This window comes from Pelophylax lessonae (assembly GCF_965119305.1).
Source record: "Pelophylax lessonae genome assembly, chromosome: 1".
Classification (NCBI taxonomy): domain Eukaryota; kingdom Metazoa; phylum Chordata; class Amphibia; order Anura; family Ranidae; genus Pelophylax; species Pelophylax lessonae.
Window position 1 is genome coordinate 253,950,142 of NC_138768.1, and position 22,491 is coordinate 253,972,632.

At 46.6% G+C, this 22,491-nt stretch overlaps 1 protein-coding gene across 7 annotated transcripts in view; it reads left to right on the top strand.

Moving 5' to 3' along the window:
- LOC309562087 (E1A-binding protein p400-like) overlaps positions 1–22,491 on the top strand; it is a 512,144-nt gene that overhangs the window by 238,223 nt on the left and 251,430 nt on the right. For all 7 annotated transcript variants that reach the window (XM_082266206.1, XM_082266208.1, XM_082266207.1 and 4 more), the window contains one exon: positions 9,594–9,730. In XM_082266206.1, the coding sequence (XP_082122332.1) occupies positions 9,594–9,730 (137 nt within the window). The remainder of the gene's footprint in view (positions 1–9,593; positions 9,731–22,491) is intronic.

The following is a 22,491-nucleotide window of genomic DNA, read 5'->3' on the forward strand; positions in this document are numbered from 1 at the left end:
ATGGCAAATGATTCGTGTAACATTTACTTCCGGGAATCCATCTGCCCTTAAGCTTAAGCATGCATGCAGGCGAGTGAGCTTAGCTGAGAAAACCCCTCCCCTCCTGAAGACTCCTGGGATGTATGACATGATGAGGGCAAGATGGCCCCCCACTCGACTCTATGGCCTTGAAGGACCAGAGCGAAATCAGACGTCGCTTCCGTCCAACGGCCTTAAAGGGCCTATTTTTTTTTATTTAAAAAAATTACATTTTTTTTTTTATTTTTTTAATAGCTTTTAAGTGTAGATGTGAGGTCTTTGTTACCCTAAATCTTACATTAAAGAGGACCTGTCCTGCTTATTTCTATTACAAGTTTACACTCCTTGTAATAGGAATAAAAGTGATCAAAAATATTTTTTTAAAGGGACAGTTTAAAAACAAAAAGTAAAATAAATAAGAAAAAAAATGTAAATCGTCCCGTCCCTCTGAGCTTGCATGCAGAAGCGAACCTGAAGTAATTTTTAAAAATGTTGCCTATGGAGATTTTGAAGTACCAATGTTTGCAAGCATGTGCAATTTTAACTTCAACTTTAACTTTTAACTTCAAACACTTTTTTATTGAACTGTTCACATAATACATTCACAGTGTGATGCATAGATATAAGACTTCGCAATAGATAGACATAGTATGCTTCATAGGCTGACGTCTTAGGAAGACAAAAATGAGAAAAATGAAAAATAACAAAAACAACAGAAAAAAAAGAACATAAACCAGTAAATCCTGCAAAGGAAACACATTATAATCCATTCTTGGAAGTGACTAGAACAGCCCACAAGGCACCTGGATCATCATATACAAGTCCATAGTCCCCCTGCCCTTGTCAGACAGCTGTAAGTACAGGTAGATTACCATGCCTATCGCCAATACACTAACCACAAGTCTCCACCTCATTGAGCCACCTGTCCCAGATCTTGTTAAACTTAAGTGGGCAACCTCTGTGAATGTACATAAATCTCTTATACGGTAAAGTGTAATTTATCTCAGCTATCCATTCCTCGAATCTGGGTGGTTGGGTACCCATCCACCATCTGGCAATAAGCTTTCTAGCTGTGAAAAGGACTTCATGCAGGAAGGTTCGAGTGGATTTGTCCAAGTCCGAGTGGGGGAAAAATGCCCAACAGGCACGACTTGGGGTGTAGAGTCAAGGGGGATCCCATAGTGTCATGTAGGAATTAAACCACTGGTTCCCAAAAACCCTGAATGTGAGGGCATTGCCAAAGTAGATGATAAAAGGTTGCGGAACCAACCCCGCACATAGGACACAGGCCAGTCTGTTGTGGTCTATACCTGGCCTGGTGAATCAGTGTTATATAGGAGCGATGCAGGATTTACAGCTGGGTGAGACGATCTGAGAGTCTGGAGATACTATTTTGCATGCATCTAGCGCCTCCCCTCATTCCTCATCCTTCACATTCCCAACATCTCTCTACCAACAAGGTTTAAGCGCGTATGCACTTGTAGTTGAGGGGGATACATGTAATGCGGCGTAGAACATGGATATCAATCCTCTAGGTTCGGTTCCTTTGACCACTTCTAGTACAGACACAGCCTCCAGCTGGGGAGAAGTCCCAACAAACTGAGCCCTGAAGGCATGCATCACCTGGAGATATCATATCACATATGGTCTGGCAGGTTAAACTCCTCTCTTAGCGAGTCAAATAATCTAAGGGTACGGATCGACAGGATGTGTGAAAGATAGTAGATGCCTCTGACGCTCCATGCATGGGAGTCCGGTATGGAACCAAATTTCGCAAGGGAGGCATTATGCCACAACGGGGTCATCTGATGAACACAGGGCACGTCTAATTTATCTGACACCACATCCCATACTCTTCTATAGTGGTACAATAGGGAATCACAATTTCCCACAGACTAAGCTCTGCGTAGTCCCCCAAGAATAGCATATAGGGAGTCGTTTGTACCATGGGACCAGGAGGGGCATACAAGTGCGAGAAACCTGTTGCAATCCCCCTTGTCTATGTGAAATAGTTGGGACAGCTGAGCAGCCAAATAATACAAACTAAAGTCTGGAAGTCCAGGCTATGTGAGAAGAGAGTGTGGATCTGACATACAGTTTAAATGTGTTCCAGACAGCCGGGGCTGAGGCCGAATGCTCATTATCAGTAAAAAAAACGGCCCCACTCTGTAGTGAGCTCATCCCCCTCAGGCAGGATTGTGAGCCAAAAAGGGTTAAGACGCCAGTTACCCACCGGTTTCCCCCGATCGCAAGGTCAGTGTCGCCCAGTAAGGGCTGTGGTCAGAAAGTGCCCTGGCCTCAAATCCTGCTGCAGTCAGCCTAGGACCTAAGGTATCCGAGATCAATATGAGATCAATGCGGGACAGAGAGTGTTGTGAGGAGGAAAAGCAGGAGTGGGCCTGGGTATTTAAGCTCTCCAAGTGTCCACTAAGCCAAATTCCGTCACTACTCTAGCAAAGCGGGAGGTAGCACTAGCCGGTGGATGCAATACATCCCTGTGAAACCTGTCAAGTAGCGGGTTCATGGTGGTATTAAATTCCCCCATCCAGACGAGCGTGTGCAATTTTGAAGCCTTGCATGTTAAGTATCAATTTACTCGGTGTAACATTATGTTTCACATTATAGAAAAAAATTGGGCTAGGTTTACTGTTTTCTTATTTTTCAATTGAAAAAAGTGTATTTATCGTTCATTGACAGACGCAGCTCCATCTACTCCAGACTATATGGTTATGCTCCTTCTATGCTCCTTCTATCAGGAATAGGCACTAGGCAGGAAAAAAGCTTAACCACCCCACACACCCTGCTATCATCAAGCAGTTTGTTTCTGTCTAGTTTAAGGAATAGGACCTAGCTTCCTGCTGGGACTTCGGTCTTAGCTATTATGGGAAAGTTAGTTTGTGATTTTTTTTTTTATTTTCACTAGAAGTCGCAGCTTACCCTTGGCTGACAGCACCCCCATCCCGGGTGGGAGGTGATCTGTTTCAGAATGGTGCCCACCTGGTGCAGTGGTAGGGTGAGTAAATTGTCCCCCCAAAAAACCCCTGGCGGGTTTGGATGTGGGTCCTTTCCTGGAATAGTCGGACCTTAGGGGCTCTCTCGGTTCCCCTCACGGACGTGGGCCCTTTCCTGGAATAGTGGGACCTTAGGGGCTCTCTCGGTTTCCCTGGCACCTCGGAGGGCTAGTCCTGTGTACCCCTCGGCATTCCTCTACCCCTGGCAGGTTTTTACCTGGGGGAGTAATAATGCGGCCTTATTTGAGGGGGGTGACTTGTCCTGTGTGGGTCCCTGGTCAGGCACCTTCCAATGCCTATTGTTCTGGGCCCCCTTTTGGGGGTCCTGGAGACCGCTTTGGCGTGCCGTGGGGACTGCCATTTTGCTGTGGATCATGATTTTTATATTCCCATTAGATTATATGGGCAGCCATTTTCTATGATTCCCCATTGAGAATGCATGAGCGGCCATTTTCCTGAGGCCTATAGGCTGGACAGGCATGCAGCATGGCTTTTTGAATATAGAGGCTGAGTTTTCTCTTCTTCTTCCTGTACAGTCAGTGTCAGTTTCGTTTTTGCACAGATCGTGCTAGAAGTCTCCTCTGTGGTCTGGTAAAGTTTTCCTGGGGTTCCCTGTGAGTTTTTCTTCATTCACTCTGCTATTATGTTATAATAACCAGGGATTGTGAGCCCGCACTTATAGCGGTGGGACCACATTTTTGGCGGTCTTAAAGAGACACTGCCCAAATATTTGAAGAAGTGTAACATGGATTCCCAGGATAATATTTAACCTGCAGACCTTCTGGGAGTGATTGCGGGTCCTTCTGGTTCACAGTCTAAACCAGAGATTGCAGCTTTTTTGCAAAATCTGATGTCTAAGGTAGATTTTGTCATTGCTAGTGCTGCCAGCTGCAAACGCCCTCAGCCCTTACCTGTATCAGCAGGGTCTTCGGACTCTGAGATAGACATGGCCGCCACAGATGCAGACCACCCTGAGGGGTCGTGTCGTTGCATTCTGACGGTGAAGAGGACCTGTCCTCATCAGCCGCCGTGCGGGAACGCGCTTTGGTGGAAGCTCTAATAGTTCAGTGCGGGAAACTTTAAAATTGGCTGATGAACCCACAGCGCCGGGTACGCAGGTGTCTTTTGGCTCCTGCAAATCCCGTAAATCGGGCAAGGTGTTCCCTTGTCCACTATTGTTTCATACTATTGTGGATGAACAATGGCGGCGCATTAAGCACATGTTAGTGCACGCCGTTACCCCTTTGCGGAGGCAGTGTCCACTAGGTGGACTGTACCACCAAAAGTGGATCCCGCGGTGTCCAGGTTGAATAAAGCGAGGCTGGTACCGGTGGAAGAGTCTCCAAATTTTGCGGATCCCGTGGATAGATGGGTGGAATCCTTGTCCCGCCATTTACACGTGGTAGCAGGTCACATATTAAAGACTACATTTGTGAATGTTTTGGTAGCACAGACTGCTACGGAGTGGGTGACGGTACTTAAAAGTAACTGAACAGCTCCCTTCTACGGTGTTGGAACTACTGGATCAGTTGGGTCAAGCCCTGGTGTTCATGTGTGATACGTCCCTGGATTCAACCCTGTTGGTGGCCAGGGCGTCCGCAGTGGGGATTGCTATTAGTTGCATGGTGTAGCTAAAAAGCTGGTCGGCGGACCAGGTTTCTAAAATGGCCTTGACTGATCTTCCCTTCTCAGGGGAGAGGCTGTTTGGATCCTTTCTGGATGAGTTGATCAAAGGTATCACGGGTGTAAGAGCACTCATCCACCCCAACCCTCTAAGGGCAATGCTCATAAACGTCTTTTTCGTGCCTCTGGGTCGCAAGAAAAAGGTAAATCATTAAGGTTTTCTGAGGGTTCCAAGAAGCCGTGTTCAAGGAAAGCAAAGACCGGCCAGTCTGGACCTGCAGACAAGTCTTCATCTACATGAAGGGGCGCCCTCACCTGATTCTGGGGTGGGGGGACATCTTTGTTTCCTGCTGGAACCCTGGACCTCCTTGATTCAGGACAAATGGGTTCACAAACTGATCCAATCTGGGTACAGGATTGAATTCCGGTCTCGCCCTTCGGACAGGTTCTTCCCGTCCTATCCCAGTCCGGTTAAGGGACTTGCAAGGGTCAGTACACGATTTGCTGTCTCAAGGAGTGATTGTACTGGTTCCTTTTCAGGAAAGTTTTCAAGGGTTTTATTCAAACCTCTTCACCGTGCCCAGGAAGGAATGCAAGGTGCGTCCCATCCTGGATGTTAAGGCCCTGAACCGCTTTGTGCGGGTACAGAAGTTTCAGATGGAATCCGTCCACACGGTAGTGGCGTTCCTACACCAGGGAGATTTCTTAGCCTCCATAGATATCAAGGACGCATATCTACACATCCCTATTTACGCTGGACACCACCTGTTTCTTCGCTTTGCGGTCGCAGAGGAACATTATCAATTTGTGGCGTGTGTGTTTACCAAAGTCTTAGCACCGGTATTGGCATTGCTGCGCTAGTGGGGGATTTCAGTACTGGGGTACCTAGGCGATCTCCTGTTGAGAGTTGACGATCACTGTCAGAACTCTGCAGGATTTCGGTTGGAACATCAATTTCAAGAAATCCGCGCTGACACCTGTCTTGAGGCTGGATAATCTGGGCTTGACTCCGAATTCAGCCTTGGCCAAGGTGTTTCTTCCCCCGGACAAGCTGCAGAAGTTGCAGGCGATTCAGTTGTTGTTGGTGAACAATCTGTCCTCTCTTCGAGTTTGTGTCTGATGGTATCAACCTTCAAGGCGGTTCCGTTTGCTCAGTTCCATACCAAACCTTTGCAAAGGGAGATTCTTGTCCAATGAAACAAGGATCCAAAGTCCTTTGACTCTTTGATTCAGTTAAGCCACAACACAAAGTCTGCTCTGTTGTGGTGGATTCAGTTTCCAGCACTATGCCAGGGCAAGTTCTTCCTCCCATTGTTATGGACGGTGGTGACCGCTGGGGCGGGGTGCTGGGAAGCTCTGTGCCCAGGGTACCTGGACAATGGAAGAGTCCAAACTACAGATAAATGTTTTGGAGCTCAGAGCAATAAAGCTTTGTCTGAGACATTGGACGACTCGCCTGCAAGATTGTCCGGTTCGGATTTAATCAGACAACGCCACGGCTGTGGCTTATATCAATCACCAGGGGGGCACCAAGAGTGTCTTGGCAGCCAAGGAGGTGGCCGAGATTCTTGACTGGGCAGAAAAACTTATTCCAGCCCTCTCTGCTGTACACATACCTGAGTCGTCAGGTGTTGGATCAAGGCGAGTGGTCCCCGCACCCGGAGGTGTTTCATCTCCTGTGTGTTCGGTGGGGGACTCCCGAGGTTGATCTGTTTGCTTCTCACCTCCACAAGTAGATTCAGAGATTCGTAGCCAGGTCTTGAGATCGTCTGGCCGAGGCCACAGACGCTCTGGTGGCTCCTTGGGGTCAGTATCGGCTAATATATGCCTTTCCGCCCTTGAAACTCCTGCCGAGGCTTCTGCACAGGATAGAGGTGGAAGGGATTCAGGTCATTCTGGTTTTTCCGGACTGGCCTCACCGGTCTTGGTACGCAGACCTAGTAAGGTTGGTCGCCGATGCTCCTTGGAGACTTCCTCTCAGGGAAGATCTGCTGTCTCATGGTCTGATCTTCCATCCTGCTTTACAGTCACTGGCTTTAATGGCATGGCTGTTGAAAGCCAGGTGTTGAGAGATAGAGGTCTTTCAGACTCTGTGATTTCCACGCTATTGAAGGCTAGGAAGTCGACTTCTAGAAAGATATATCATCGTACGTGGAAATCATATATTTCATGGCGTGAATCACTGAAGGTGCACCCTCGCTTGTTTTGGATAGCTAGGGTCTTGGCCTTTCTGCAGAAAGAAGTTGGAACAGCGGTTGGCTTTCGGCACTTTCAAGGGCCAAGTGTCGGTTTTGGCTATATATTTCCAACGCCTGTTAGCTACGCATGCTTTGATTCGTACCTTTTATACAGGGAGTGTGCCATATGGCTTCTCCGAGAAGGTCCCCGCTACCGCCGTGGGATCTCAATTTGGTATTATCTGTTCTTCAAAGCCTCCTTTTGAGAACATTCAGGAGATTTCTCTGCTTTCTTTGTCCTAGAACATGGGTGTCCAACCTTTTGGCTTCTCTGGGCCACATTGAGTGTAGAGAAATTTTCTCGGGCCGCATATAAAATATATACTATTAGTTAAGGTATATAAGTAATAAAACTCCACACGCCTCCTTCCCATGCTGCCGCCCCCCCCCAGCACTAATTTAATACAACTAGTGGATGATCCCCTCCGAGGCTGCCTCTGTGGCCGTGCCCTTGACTCGACTTCCTTCCTCCCCAGCAAAAAAAAAAAAAAAGTTGTCAGGGGGCAGTGGGCCGCACTGCCCGCGGTTCTGGGCCGCATGCGGCCCCCGGGCCGCAGGTTGGACATGCCTGTCCTAGAAGGTTACCTTCTTGGTGGCTATCACTTCCGCTCGCAGAGTATCTGAACTGGCGGTGTTGTCCTGCAGCTCACCTTATCTATTGATACACAGAGATAAAGTGGTACTTCAACCTAATTAGTCATTTCTTCCTAAGGTTGTTTCTGATTTTCATCTGAATGAAGATATTGTGTTGCCTTCACTCTTCCATATGCCCAAACATTCTAAGGAATTTGTATTGCAATCTTTGGATGTGGTTTGGGCAATCAGGGTCTATCTGGAGGCAACTAAGCCTTTTAGAAAATCAGATGCTCTTTCTATCCTTGCCGAAGGATCTCATAAGGGATTGGCTGCGTCTACGGCGACCATAGCCAGATGAGTCAGGCAGACTGTAGTTCAGGCTTATTCACTGAAGGGTCAGGTTCCTCCTTTCCCGGTGAAGACACATTCTAGGAGAGCACTGAGTGCCTCTTAGGCTTTTCGCTGTCAGGCGTTGGTGCTGCAAGTTTGCAAGGCGGCAAATTGGTCATCTGTGCATACGTTTACAAAATTCTACAAAGTAGATCTATTGGCATCTTCAGATGCTTCTTTTGGCCACAAGGTTTTGCAGGCTGCTGTTTAAAGAGAAATGTTTTTTTTTGTTTCTCTTTGAGGTTGTATTGTGTTTTCAGTGTGAGCTCCAGTTGTTCCTGGTTGAGCTCCATGTTACCCGATTGCCTAAGTTTAGCTTTTGGGGAGTTACATTTCCGTTTGTGTTGTCTTCCCACCCCTCATGAATATACTGCTTTGGGACATACCTATAGTCTCTGACTAGATGGAGCTGCGTCTGTTGATGAACGATAGAGAAAACTGGATTTTTGTAAGAACTTACAGGTTACCCTAAAATCTTTTTCTCTGAAGTTCGACAGACGCATCACCTGCCTCTCTACTTCTGAGTGAATGGGTTTTTTTCTATTCTAAACATGCCTGCAGGGACAGCCCCCATACAGTAGATGTGGTTAAGCTTTTTTCCTGCCTAGTGCCTATTCCTGATAGGAGGAGCATAACCCTATAGTCTCTGACTAGATGGAGCTGCGTCTGTCGAGGAACTTCAGAGAAAAGTTTTTTACGGTAAGTTTTTACACAAATCCATTTTTTTCCCAAAAAAAAAATTTTGTTTGTAAGACCACTGCAGAAATATGGTATGACAAAGTATTGCTACGATCTCCATTTTCTCTGGGGTCTCTGCTAAAAATATATATATGTATTGTTTGGGGGTTCCAAGTAATATTCTAGCAAAAAATACTGATATTAACTTGTAAACAAAAAGTGTCAGAAATAGGCTTTGTCCAGAAGTGGTAAAAGTGGATGTAAACCCTCACATATACACAGTGAAGCGAATAGCCTCAGATTATACACAGAGATTAAATAAATCTCCCTACATAAGTTTTATTTGTATACCTGCGGTCTTCAGCTTTCAACACTGTTTAGAAAGTGAACATCGCATTCAAATTTTTTTCTTCCTGTTCTAGCAGTGGGTGTGGAGTGTTGACATACATTGTGTGACAGCTGATTGAAGGAAAGGTACAGACCCCCCCCCCCCCCCCCTCCACATAGGCAGAAGAAGGAAGAAACATGCAGAGCTGTGCTGTGAATAGACCAGCTCTCTGCTAATCTATGAACCCACCCGGACACAAATTTTCAGCTGCTTTTTATCTCCTATGTCTGAGAACTTGTGAGAAATTTTCATGCTGATAACAGAGGAATGGAGCAGCAGGAAGACACTGGACTTAGGGCTTCGGAGACCTAAGTAAACACTACAAATATATGTGCAAAAATTTCATGAATGGGGTTTACATCCACTTTAGGTGCAATGAGATGACGGAGTCGCTAGTTTTTGATTGCTCACTGTGAGACAGGTCATATATGGCCAGGATCAGTGAATCCATGAATCAGAAAACCATGGTTATCAATTGAACCAGTACATTATTCCTGAATCATTTGTTTAGCTCTTTTTCTGGTGCAACTGCATTGGATACCCAGTCAGTTTATGGTTGCCCACTAAAAAATTTGCATAGCCACTATGACTTAGGAAAGATTTCAAGTTATTCATATTTGTCATACTATTTTGTGATTCAAGGTGGTTCCTTGATTGTTTTTTCTTTTTTAGACTGTTCGACCTTTTGTTCTAAGAAGGTCAAAGAAAGACGTTGAAAAGCAGCTTCCAAAAAAATATGATCATGTCCTAAAGTGCCGACTCTCCAACCGCCAGAGAGCCTTATATGAGGATGTTATTCTTCAGCCAGGGTATGCTTGTTACGTATGCCACACTGGGGGCATATTTATGTAAATTTTGTGTTCACAAATCTAAGTTTAACTACGTTTCACAGCCAGCTGCTTATATATGTCACAGCTTTTTGTTAGGATTAATGCTGAAATCCTCATTTGCAGTATGTCAAAAGAGCAAGAAAATGTGTATGTGGACAAGAGATTAGTGTATATATATATATATATATATATATATATATATATATTATTGTTGGACTCAATGGTGAATTATTGATTAAACCAATGATTTACCATTTTGAAAATGTAAATGTTTACAGATAATGTTCCGTCTAACTGAAGAATTGGAAATCTAGGTGTTGGGTGAAGAATGACCAATGTGTCTAGATAATGCTAACTGCTATAATGTTTTAGAAATGTTATAAAATCTCCACATGAGCTATAGTTGGTAAATTATTAGTGAATTAATAGTTTACTGCTTTCAAATGTACTCCTTACTGTGTGTCATAATGCTAGTGTTGATATCATGGGATGATATCAGTTAGGTTGATTTTAAAACTGCTTTACAGAGAACCAGTCAAGATTTTGGCATTTGCAAGACTATAAATGTTTCAGGTTTTTATAACCATGCAACCTTACTTCCCAGGGAAGGGCTCTATTATTCACTTGTATTCTCTCAATGTTGGAGCAGAAATATCAGCTTAATTTTAGACTGTGGCCACTCAAAGTAACTGAACATTGTTCTGCCTTGGCTCAGGACTAATAGTTGACGCACTATCCAGACTTCTAGAGGACAGTACAATAGTGGGTTAAGGTCCATCTAAAGCCTCTATGTTTTTCCTGTTAGTGCATTTAATGCAAGTTGGCATGTTAAATGTATTTAAAGTATTGTAATATATCTTTTTCTAATAGTAAATGCTGTTTAGGCAGGTTTTTCCTGCATCTGGCTAGGCAATGCTGGAAAAGGTGGGAAGGAATGAGCAGGGCTTTTACATTATTTCATTAAGCTTCGGCAGAGGGGACAATGTTCTGTCAATCTAAAGAGAGGTGTGTGGAGCTAAGCATGGCTATCCACATGGCTAACCTCTAAGCAGCTACAGCAACGGCAAGGAAGCCAATGCTTCTGTGATTTCTACTAGGAGGATCAAAAGGTATTTATAGAACTCAAATCTAAAGGAAAGAAATGGCGCTATACACATCGAACAAAGAGCAGTAACTCAATAGTGAGATAGACACAAATTGGTATAATACATCAAAGTGAAGTTGCGCTATGCAAAAACATGAAATTTACACAAATATATATGTGTTGTGCAATTTTCTTGCAAAAACCAAAACTGAAATAATGCGTAAATGAAGAAACCGCATATATTTATTCACCCTGATATTAAACACCAGTGCTTAAAAAACTAATTTAAAGTGTAATTTAAAAATAAATGGGTGAACCAAATGTCCAACACACTACTCAAATTGGATCCTCCCCGTGATGGTAAAAAAGGTTCCACCACCAAGTGTTAGGAGAATACCTGTAATGCGTGAAGACCAATGGCCGACAATGTCAGGCAAGCTCAGTTCTGAGGTCTGCGAGAGAAGGGAAAGTCTGAATCACTAGACCAATAATCCGTGTTGGGGTCACAAGCCAAGTTAGGTGCAGGAGAGAGTTTCGCAGTTGGGGTCACAAGCCAAGCTCGATGCCGGAGGAGAGTTTCATAGTCGGGGTCACAAGCCAAGGTCGATTTCCAAACAGCAATAGTAGTTGCTCAAGTAGTAAGCAGGATCAGACCACAATAATCTGGCAACAGGAAGTGCAGAGGCAAGACTTAGATAGGAAGTTCATGGGAGGAGCTATCAAGACTCAAGGCAGGATTGTCCAATAGATCAGGCAGGGAACTGTCCATTCTCCCAGACAGCTCAGCGAGAAGAATCAATGCTAGACACCGTAGAGGTCCCAGGTTCAAGCCCAGATCCTGACACCAATTGTTATATCCTCCACCGAGTCAAGGTTGTCTCCTTACCAAAATGATAGACCTCAACAAGCCCGTTATTACTGAAGGGGTTAACAAACTGATTGGATATCCTCAGCATTTCTCAGGCCAGTGGTTCCACTTCAAAGCCTTTTTAAAGGTAACACTCCCCATAAAAGTAATAGAGATTTGCCATAGTGTAAAACTTATTAGGTTTTAATGGTATATAAAATGAATGCACTTACACTGTCACAAATGAACTTGCATAAATAAAAATGCCGACTGGCAATATCTTGTCCGTACTTCTAGGATCATAGTAGCGCGTTTGATGTCAGCACGTCGCTAACTCCGTCTTATTGATATGGGCAGCTTACATAACATATTGTGTGTGATTTTGTAGTTTGACTGTAGTTATTCTTTAACCATTTGAGCCCCAGGTACAGTTTTAGGCCTCATGCACATGGACAGTTTCATCATCTGATGTAATTTGCAGGCATATTTCCGCACCTGGAAATCTTAAGAGCTTTATCCAGGGATATATGCTGGACTGGTTCCATGCTGAAACCTACTCAGACGCACCCTCGTGGCTGATTCTGCCCCCCCTACTAGCTTGGAGACGGTGGACCAGATTTATCAAGGGGTCATGTATTTGTGCGATGCGGCCTTGAATGAGGCCCCATTAGCTGCGCGCTTATCTAATGTTGCAGTACTTAATCGCCGCTTGATTTGGTTGAAAAGCTGGTCGGCTGACCAGACTTCCAGGAAGACGGTGTCTGACATCCCTTATGCTGGGTCTCGTCTTTTTGGAGAATCCCTGGATGAATTGGTTAAAGGTGTCACTGGGGGCAAGAGCACTCTATTGCCCCAGAATCCTAGGAGTACGTTTTTCCGCGGTAAGCTCGTGCCTTCAAGGCGCAGGACAAGGGAAAACCTTTCAATGGCCAGGGTGGCCAGAGAAAGCCCTGGGCGGGCAAGCCAAAAGCCACCCAGGCTGGTACGGCGGCACAGTCCGCCACTGCCTGAAGGGGCGCCCTCACCCGTTTCAGGGGTGGGGGGACGTCCGCGCGGTTTCCTCCAACCTTGGCTGCTCCGGATTCCGGACAGGTGGGTTCAGGAAATCATTCGATCAGGTTACAAGATCGAATTCCTTTCGCGACCAGGGGACAGATTCTTTCCCTCAAATCTTCATTTGACCCCAGATCGGTTGCAAGATCTTCATCTAGCGGTGCAGGATCTACTCACCCAGGGGGTAATCGACCCGGTGCCGGATCAGGACAGATTTCGGGGGTTTTACTCGAATCTGTTCACTGTGCCCAGAAAGGAGGGCAAGGTGCATCCGATTCTGGACATAAAAGCTCTCAACCGCTTCGTGCGCGTTCAAAAGTTCCGCATGGAATCGCTCCGCTTGGTGGTGGCCTCCCTGAGTCCAGGAGACTTCCTGGCTTCTATCGACCTGAAGGATGCGTATTTACACATCCCCATTTTTGAGGGTCATCAGAGGTACCTCAGATTCGCTATCGCGGAGTAACACAATCAGTTTGTGGCGTTGCCTTTTCGGTCTCGCTTCGGCTCCAAGGGTGTTTACCAAAGTGCTGGCTCCTGTTCTGGGCCTGTTACGGGCACAGGGCATTGCGGTCTTCGGTTATATGGACGATCTCCTGTTAAGATCGAGTGCCAGTCAGAGCCTGCTGCGTGATCTGTCCACTATGGTTCAGACGCTCCAGGAGTTCGGATGGACCATCAACGTTCAGAAGTCGACTTTGTCTCCTTCGGTTCGGCTCCCATATTTGGGAATGGTCTTGGACTCCGCCCAAGCGAAGGTGTTTCTGCCGGAGGACAAGCTCCGGACCCTGCAGAACGAAGTCAGGTCCCTCAGGGACAACGAATCCTCGTCACTCAGGACCTGTATGCGGTCCCTGGTATTGATGGTGTCAGCCTTCGAGGCGATACTGTTTGCACAGTTTCACACGCGGTCTCTCCAGGCGGAGATACTGGCCAGATGGGACAGGCTTCCTCAGTCCTTGGACCTGAGGGTGTCTCTGAGTCGCCAAACCAGAGTGGATCTTCTGTGGTGGCTCCAGTCCCCGGCTGTAGCGGAGGGAAAATCCTTCCGGCCGCTGCTGTGGACGGTAATTACCGTGGATGCCAGCCTGTCGGGCTGGGGTGGCGTCCTGGGCAACCTGTCTGCCCAGGGCACTTGGTCAGTGGAGGAATCTTCTCTACCGATCAACATCTTGGAATTGAGAGCGATCAGGCTGTGCCTGCTCCATTGGTCAGAGCGTCTTCAGGGCCGCCCTGTACGGGTGCAGACGGACAATGCCACTGCGGTGGCTTACATCAATCACCAAGGGGGCACCAGGAGTGCCCGGGCAGCCCAGGAAGTGACCAGTATTCTGTCTTGAGCTGAGACTCACGTCCCGGCGATTTTGGCAGTTCACATTCCGGGTGTGGAGAATTGTCAGGCCGATTATCTGAGCCGCCAGACCCTGGACCAGAGGGAATGGTCCTTGCACCCGGAGATGTTTCAAATGCTGTGTGCGAGATGGGGATCCCCGGATGTGGATCTGTTCGCATCCCGGTTAAACAACAAGGTGGGAAGGTTCGTGGCAAGAACGCGCGATCCTCTGGCAGACGCCTCGGATGCGCTGGTGGTGCCTTGGCACCGATATCGTCTGATATATGCCTTTCCCCCGATTCAGTTGTTCTCCAGGTTCCTCCGCAGGTTGGTCTCGGAACCGAAGTTGGTGATTCTGGTGGCACCGGACTGGCCACGCCGGTCTTGGTACGCGGACATCATTCAACTGGCCGTCGAGCCTCCATGGCGGCTGCCGTTACGAGAAGATCTACTGTCTCAGGGGCCGATCTTCCATCCTGCTTAACAGTCGCTGGCTTTAACGGCGTGGCTGTTGAAAGCCAGGTCCTGAGAGACAGGGGTCTCTCATCTGAGGTCATTCCTACTTTGCTCAAGGCTAGGGAAGCCTCGTCCGGTAAGATCTATTACCGTACCTGGAAGGCTTATTTTGCCTGGTGTGAATCCAGAGGTTTCCCTCCTCGTTCCTACTCGGTGGCGAGAGTGTTAGCCTTCCTACAAACTGGTGTGGACCAGCGCCTGGCGTTGACCATGATTAGGGCCAGTTGTCTGTACTGGCCGTCCTTTTCCAGCGCCCATTGGCGTCTAACTTGTTGATTCGCACCTTTATTCAAGGTGTGCGTCATTTGGCCCCTCCTCGGAGGGTGCCTCTACCTCCTTGGGACTTGAACTTAGTTCTGTCCGTTTTGCAACGTCCTCCCTTTGAAAACATCAGGGCAATTTCTCTGCCTCTGCTGTTGAAAAAGGTTACTTTTCTGGTGACGATCACTTCTTCACACAGAGTGTCGGAGTTGGCGGCCTTGTCCTGCCGCTCCCCTTACCTGGTGGTTCATAGGGATAAGGTGGTCTTGCTTTGTGCGAATCCTAAACATCCTAAGGAGTTTGCTTTACATTCCTTGGATGTTGTCAGGGCGATCAGGGTTTACCTGTCGTCCACTGAATCCTTTCGGAAGTCGGATTCTTTCTTTGTCCTTCCTGAGGGACCTCGGAAGGGTATGGCTCCATTTCAAAATGGATCAGACAGACGATTGTACAGGCTTATTTGATTAAAGAATGGGTACCGCCCTTCCCTGTCAAGGCGCACTCTACCAGAGCGGTGAGTGCGTCCTTGGCCTTCCGGCATCAGGCTTCGGTGGCCCAGGTGTGCAAGGCTGTGACTTGGTCGTCAGTGCACACCTTTTCAAAGTTCTACAAACTTGATGTTCTGGCATCGGCATATGCCTCCTTTGGCCACAAAGTTCTGTGTGCGGTAGTGCCTTAAGGGGGACCCTAGTTTTGCGGGTCCCTGGCTGTTGGGGTTGTTTCCCCCTTGTTATTTGCTTTCCTGGGTTGTTGCTCCAGTTGAGCTTTTTCTGTTGTCCAGAGAAGTCGTCCTCAACTCTGAGGGCCCTCCTATCTCGGTGGAAGTCTCGTAAGAGGAAACGCGTCAGAGAGGAGGCGTGCCGCGCCGTCACTCGCGTCATCCCGGTTGTCTGTTACTGCAGTCAGACACGGGAGCGTTCCTGTATCCATTCAACGCATATGCCTGTGATTTCAAAGAGACATGTAAGTGCAATTGCTTTTATTCTTCAATAAATCGGGGGTAATGCACTATTGGTCCTCTTGCATTCTTTACATATCCGTTGCGGAGCCATAAGGAGACACTATACTCTGTATTGGGATCGTCATACCAACAGACAGCCTATTCTGAGGAGAGGAGATTATATTCCAATGTTCAAACCTTATTGATATCTGGTAAGCGGCTTATACACACACTTCGGGTGAAGCTGCATGGGGAGTGAGTGGTCGTTTAATATGTTCAACTCACATATAAACCTGTCTTTCTGGTAAGAAGAATAGCCTGTTGGTGGTGGGGATCGTCTCACGTGGTGGTCACATATATCCAATCAAAGTTACAGGATTCACAATTTGTTTCAAGTCACTTCAAAGTTTATTCATTTTGCACGTTGTCACAAGAGAATGGACTTTTTCTTTTGAATTTTGCACAATTAATTTATGTTTGTATATATTGTTTTTGTGGAATTGTAAGTTTAGCGCACCAATCCTTTTTTACATATTAATACTTACACATCTTGGTAGCAGCTTTACGCACGTTTATCAGCGCACCTTCATTTTTTCATTAAACCTCATTTGCCAAATAGTTTCCCAATAAAACAGTGCATTGAGGCCAGCTTGTAAGTTGGAGACATCCTGTAAAGAAGTTATTCCACTGCAAAGCTTGATGTCATCTGCAAAGACTGAAATGGTACTTTTAATCCCAGACCCTATATCATTTCTAAAGATATCAAAAAGTAAGGAGCCCAACACTGAACCTTGGGGTACCCCACTGATAACCTTAGACCATTCAGAGTAAGAATCATTAACCACTACTCTCTGAATTCTATCTTTTAGCCAATTTTCTATCCATTTACGAACTGATCTTTCCAAGCCTGTAGACTTTACCTTACACATTAGCCGTGTCTGGGGAACTGTGTCAAACGCTTTTACAAAATCCAAGTATACTATGTCCACAGCCACCCCTCTGTCCAAGGTTTTACTTACCTCCTCATAAAAAGAAATCAGGTTTGTTTGACAACTTCTGTCTTTCATGAATCCATGCTGTTTGTTGCTTAAAATATTTTTTTCCAGCAAGAACTCATCTATGTGGTCTTTTAATAAACTCTCCAGTATCTTCCCAACTGTATAAGTTAAACTAACAGGTCTATAATTACTTGGCAAAGACCTTTTTAAATATAGGCACCACATTGGCCCTACGTCAATCCATTGGTACCATTCCAGTCCTTAACGAGTCCCTAAAAATTAGAAACAAAGGCTTTGAAATTACAGCGCTCAATTCTCTTAGCCCCCATTCACACTGGGGCGACGCTACTTCGCACCGCGACCTCCGAGGTCGCGGTGCGAGCAGCGCGCCGCGACCTCAGAGCGGCCGCCACGGACTTCGTAACATTGAAGTCTATGGCGGTCGCCTCCTGGTCGCCCCAAAGAAGCTCCGGACCCTTTTTCTGAGTCGGAGCGACTTGTGTCGCTCCTATCAGAACGGGTCCGCAGCTTCCCTATGGGAGGCGACCTGCGGCGACCTGTGAGGCGACCAGGTCGCCTCACAGGTCGCCCCAGTGTGAACGGGGGCTTAGGATACGTGGGTGGATGCCATCTGGTCCAGGCTCTTTATCCACCCTTATTCTGTCTAAATATTTCTAGACCATATCGCTTTTGAAACATTGTGAATCATTTGGGGCTGTGTCAATACCATCCTCATTATGGTCATGAGCTCCCCCATGCTCCTTTGTATAAACAGAGCTGAAGAAAGTTGACTTTAGTAATGAAAACGGTATTATAAGTATTAATCAGCACGGATTCATGAAAAATCGTTCGTGCCAAACCAATCTATTAACCTTCTATGATGAAGTGAGCTGCCACCTAGATAAAGGTAAGCCTGTGGATGTGGTGTATCTGGACTTTGCAAAGGCCTTCGACACCGTTCCCCACAAACGCTTACTGTACAAACTAAGGAAGATAGGTATGGACCATAAGGTGAGTACCTGGATAGAGAACTGGCTCCAGGGGAGAGTACAGAGGGTGGTGATTAATGGGGAGTACTCGGATTGGGCGGGTGTGGAAAGTGGGGTCCCCCAGGGTTCTGTCCTGGGACCAATCCTGTTTAATTTATTCATAAATGATCTAGAGGAGGGGATATCTAGTACAATCTCAGTATTTGCGGATGATACTAAATTAGGCATGCCAATATCTTCTATGCAGGATGTGGAAACCTTGCAAGCGGACCTGAACAAAATAACGGAGTGGGCAACTACATGGCAGATGAGATTTAATGTTGAAAAATGTAAAGTAATGCACTTGGGGGCCAGAAACCAGAAAGCAAGCTACTCGCTAGGGGGGGAACCTCTGGGTGAGTCTAGGATGGAAAAGGACTTAGGGGTACTGGTAGACAACAGGCTTGGCAGTGGCATGCAATGCCAGGCCGCAGCAAGCAAAGCCAACAGAATACTGGGATGTATAAAAAAGGGGATTCACTCCAGAAATAAAGAGATTATTCTCCCGCTCTACAAGACTCTGGTCCGGCCACATCTGGAGTATGCTGTCCAGTTCTGGGCACCGGTCCTCAGGAAGGATGTGCTGGAACTGGAGAAAGTCCAGAGAAGGGCAACAAAAATAATTAGGGGGATGGAGGACATCAGCTATGAAGAAAGACTACAAGCCCTGAACTTATTCTCTCTGGAGAAGAGACGATTGAGGGGGGATATGATATCAATGTACAAATACTGTACTGGCGACCCGAGCATAAGAAACAAACTATTCAGAGAAAGGAGATACAATAAGACTCGTGGCCACTCACTAAAACTAGAGGAAAGGCGGTTTAACCTTAAAGTGCGTAAGGGGTTCTTCACTGTAAGAGCGGTAAGGATGTGGAATTCTCTTCCACAAGCAGTCGTATCAGCAGGGAGCATTGATAGTTTCAAAAAACTGTTAGATGGACACCTTAAAGACCACAACATACAGGGGTATACAATGTACGGCTAAAAGCAAACACACACACACATCATAGGTTGAACTGGATGGACTGATGTCTTTTTTCAACCTCACTAACTATGTAACTATGTAACTAAAAAAGTATTTAATAAATGTGCCTTCTCTTTGTCCCCAGTCACCCACTCCTGATTATTTTGTAAAGGGCCTACATGCTCAGACCTAAACTTTTTTTACTATTAATATATTTGAAGAATTTTTGGGGGGTTTGTCCTACTATCTTTTGCAATCTGCCGTCCATTTTGAATTTCCTTTTTACATATTCTGTTATATTCTTTGTAACAATTAAACAATGATAGTGTTCCTTCATATTTATATTTTTTAAAAGCTCTTTTCTTTTTATTCATAGCTTTTTTAACTTTGGCCGTGAGCCACATAGGTTTTATTTTTAGCCTTTTAAAATTATTGCCCATGGGAATATACTTTGCAGTGAGTTTGCATAAAATCCTTTTGAAAATTTCCCATTTATGTTCTGTGCTCATCTATGTAATTATTCCCTCCCAGTCTAAATCCTGGATAGCAGCCCTCATCCTTGGAAAGTGTGCTCACTTAAAGTTAAGTTAAGTTAGGCTCACTTTTAACCTATAATTGGGAGTTAAAGATAATGGTAAATTGACAAGTGGACATTATATAGAAGAACAGGGGACTGAATAGTAAAAAGTAAGGGCAAGGAGCCCCGTCTTAGACTTGGTCCATCCCTCTCGGCTCATAAGAAGTTTTTTCGTCCCTCGAGGTCTCAAGACAAGGGATTAGAACCCTTCAGGGCCTCCTCCGGAGGATCCAAACGATCCTTGTCTAGCAAGCAGAGAGCAGGCTTCTCCAGACCTTGCGGACAAGTCTCCCTCAGCATGAAGGGGCACCATCACCCGTATATGGGTTGGGTGGGCGTCTTTGCTGGTTTCTGGGCCCCTGGACCTCTCTGGTACAGGACAAGTGGGTCCACAAAGTCATATGGTCCAGCTTCAAGATCGAATTTCTTCTTACCCTTTAGAAAGGTTTTTTACCCTCCAATTTGCGCCTGTCCCCAGACTGCTTACGGGGTCTCTTTGGGGTAGTGCAAGACTTGCTGAGCCAATTGGTGATTGTCCCCATTCCGACTTCTGAACTTTTATAGGGAATCTATTCAAACCTGTTTACAGTCCCCAGGAAGGAGGTCAAGGTGCGTCTAATTCTGGACCTCAAGGTGCTAAACTGCTTTCTGCGGATGCAGGAGTTCCGAGTAGAGTCTATTCGCACAGTAGTGGCATCCCTGCATCATAGGGATCTTCTCGCTTCGATCGACATCAAGGATGCTTACCTTCACATTCCAATATGTGTTGGTAACCAGTGATTCCTCCCCTTTGCCGAGGGAGAGGAGCATTATCAGTTTGTGGCGTTACCCTTTGGTCTCACATACACTCATCGGGTCTTCACAAAAGTGTTGGCTCCGGTGCTGGTATTGTTACGTCAGAGGGGGATCGCAGGACTGGGGTACCTGGATGATCTTCTGATGTGAGCGGAGTCTCCAACTGCTCTGGTGGACAACTTGCAGATTACTCTGTGAATTCTGAGGGAGTTAGGTTAGATTCTGAACTTTCAGAAGCCTGCTCTGGTTCCGCCCACAAATCTGGACTATCTGGGAGTTACTCTGGCCTTAGCCAGAGTGTTCTTTCCTCTGGAAAAACTCCAGAAACTGCCGGAAGCAATTCAATGTCTGTTGTCCAGCTGACGGTCTTCCCTTCGGACTTGCATGCGGGTGCTGGGCCTGATGGAGTCTGCCTTTGAGGTGGTTCCGTTTGCACAGTTCCACACAAGATCTCTGCAAAGAGAGATCCTGGTCAAATGGGAAAAGAATCCACAGTCTATAGATCCAGCTGAGCCAGGATACAAGAGGATCCCTGATCTGGTGGCTTCGTTCTCCGGCACTTTGCCAGGGCAAATCCTTTTCTCTCCCTGTACTGAAATGTGGTCACCACAGATGGCAGCCTGTCTGGTTAGGGAGGCGTCCTCGGAAAAGATTCTGCTCAGGGGGTCTGGACCCTGGAAGAGTCCAGACTGCCAATCAGTGTACTGGAGCTCAGAGCGATCAGACTTTGGATCATTGGCCAGATAGTCATGAGGGGTGTCCAGTGTGAATTCAATCAAACAATGCCATGGCCTATGTCAATCACCATGGGGGCACAAGAAGTGTCCTGGCGGCTCGGGAAGTAGCCAGCATTGTAGGTTGGGCAGAACCTTTTTATTCCAGCCATCTCTGCTGGACACACTCTGGGGTGGAAAATTGGCAGGCAGATTACCTCAGTCGACAGGCGTTGGACCAGGGGGAATGGTCACTTCATCCAGAGGTGTTTCATCAGCTGTGCCTTTAGGTGGGGTATTCCCGTGGTGGACCTGTTGGCCTCTTGCCTCAACAGGAAGGTGCAGAGGCTTGAGGCACAGTCTCAGGGGCCTCTACAGTGATTCCTACACTGTAGCTAGAAAATCTACGTCTAGTAAGATCTACCATCGTACATGGAAGTCGTACATTGCGTGGTGTGAGTCTTTTGGGGTTAATCCTTTTTGGTGCCTCGGATCTTGACCTTCCTCTAATGGGGGGTTGAGCAGCGCCTGGCCTTGAGTACTATCAAGGGCCAGGTCTCGGCCTTTGGCCGTCTTCTTTCAGCGATCATTGGCCACACTTTCCTTGGTACCTACTTTTATCCAGGGAGTTTGACACTTGGCTCCTCCAGTGCGGTTTCCATTGCTGCCTTGGGACCTCAATTTGGTGCCTTCAGTCCTCCAGAAACCTCCTTTTGAAAATCTTAGGGAGGTTCCACTGCTTACGTTTATCCCAGAAGGTGGCCTTTTTTATGGCAATCACTTCTGCATGCAGGGTGTCGGAGCTGGCAACGTTGTCTTGTCGTTCACCTTACTTGGTGGTTAACAGAGATAAGGTGGTTTTTCGCCCCTGTCCGCTGTTCCTTCCAAAGGTTGTCTCTGATTTTCATTTGAATGAAGACATGGGGTTGCCTTCCCTGTGTCCCAGGTCTAATCATCCTAAGGAAATTGCCTTGCATACCTTGGATGTGGTTTGGGCCATTAGGGTGTACCTGGCACCTACGGAGTCTTTTAGGAAGTTCGACTCACTATTTGTGCTCACGGACGGACCTCGGAAGGGGTTGTCCACTTCTGCTGCAACCATTTCCAGATGGATCAGATAGACAGCGTTTCAAGACATTTCAATTAATGGTCAGGTTCCTCCTTTTCCTGTTACGGCGCTTAGTTCCTACTGGGCCTTCAGTCATCAGGCTTCAGTGATGCAGGTTTGCAAGGCGGCTACCTGGTCGTCTGTGCACACCTTTACAAAAGTTTAAAAAGTGGATGTGTTGGTATCTGTTGATGCTTCCTTTGGCTGCAAGGTTTTGCAGGCTGCTGTTAACAGGACATGGTCCTCTTTGAGGGTGTATTGTTTTTTTTTTCGGGTGAGCTCCAGTTGTTACAAACAAAATGGCGCCTGCCCCCACCTATAACTGGCCTTCATAGCAAAGAGCACACGGAAGGGCAACGCATGTGAGACAAAATCAGGAAAAATTCCCAGCTCAGTTCACCAACCATGTTGCTTACCAACTGAATTTACCTGTCTAACAGTATGCGTTAAAAACAGGGGTTTAGTTAGCACACATTTGCAAACGCATGTGTAAGCTGCAGGGCCACTTCACGACACCCTGTAT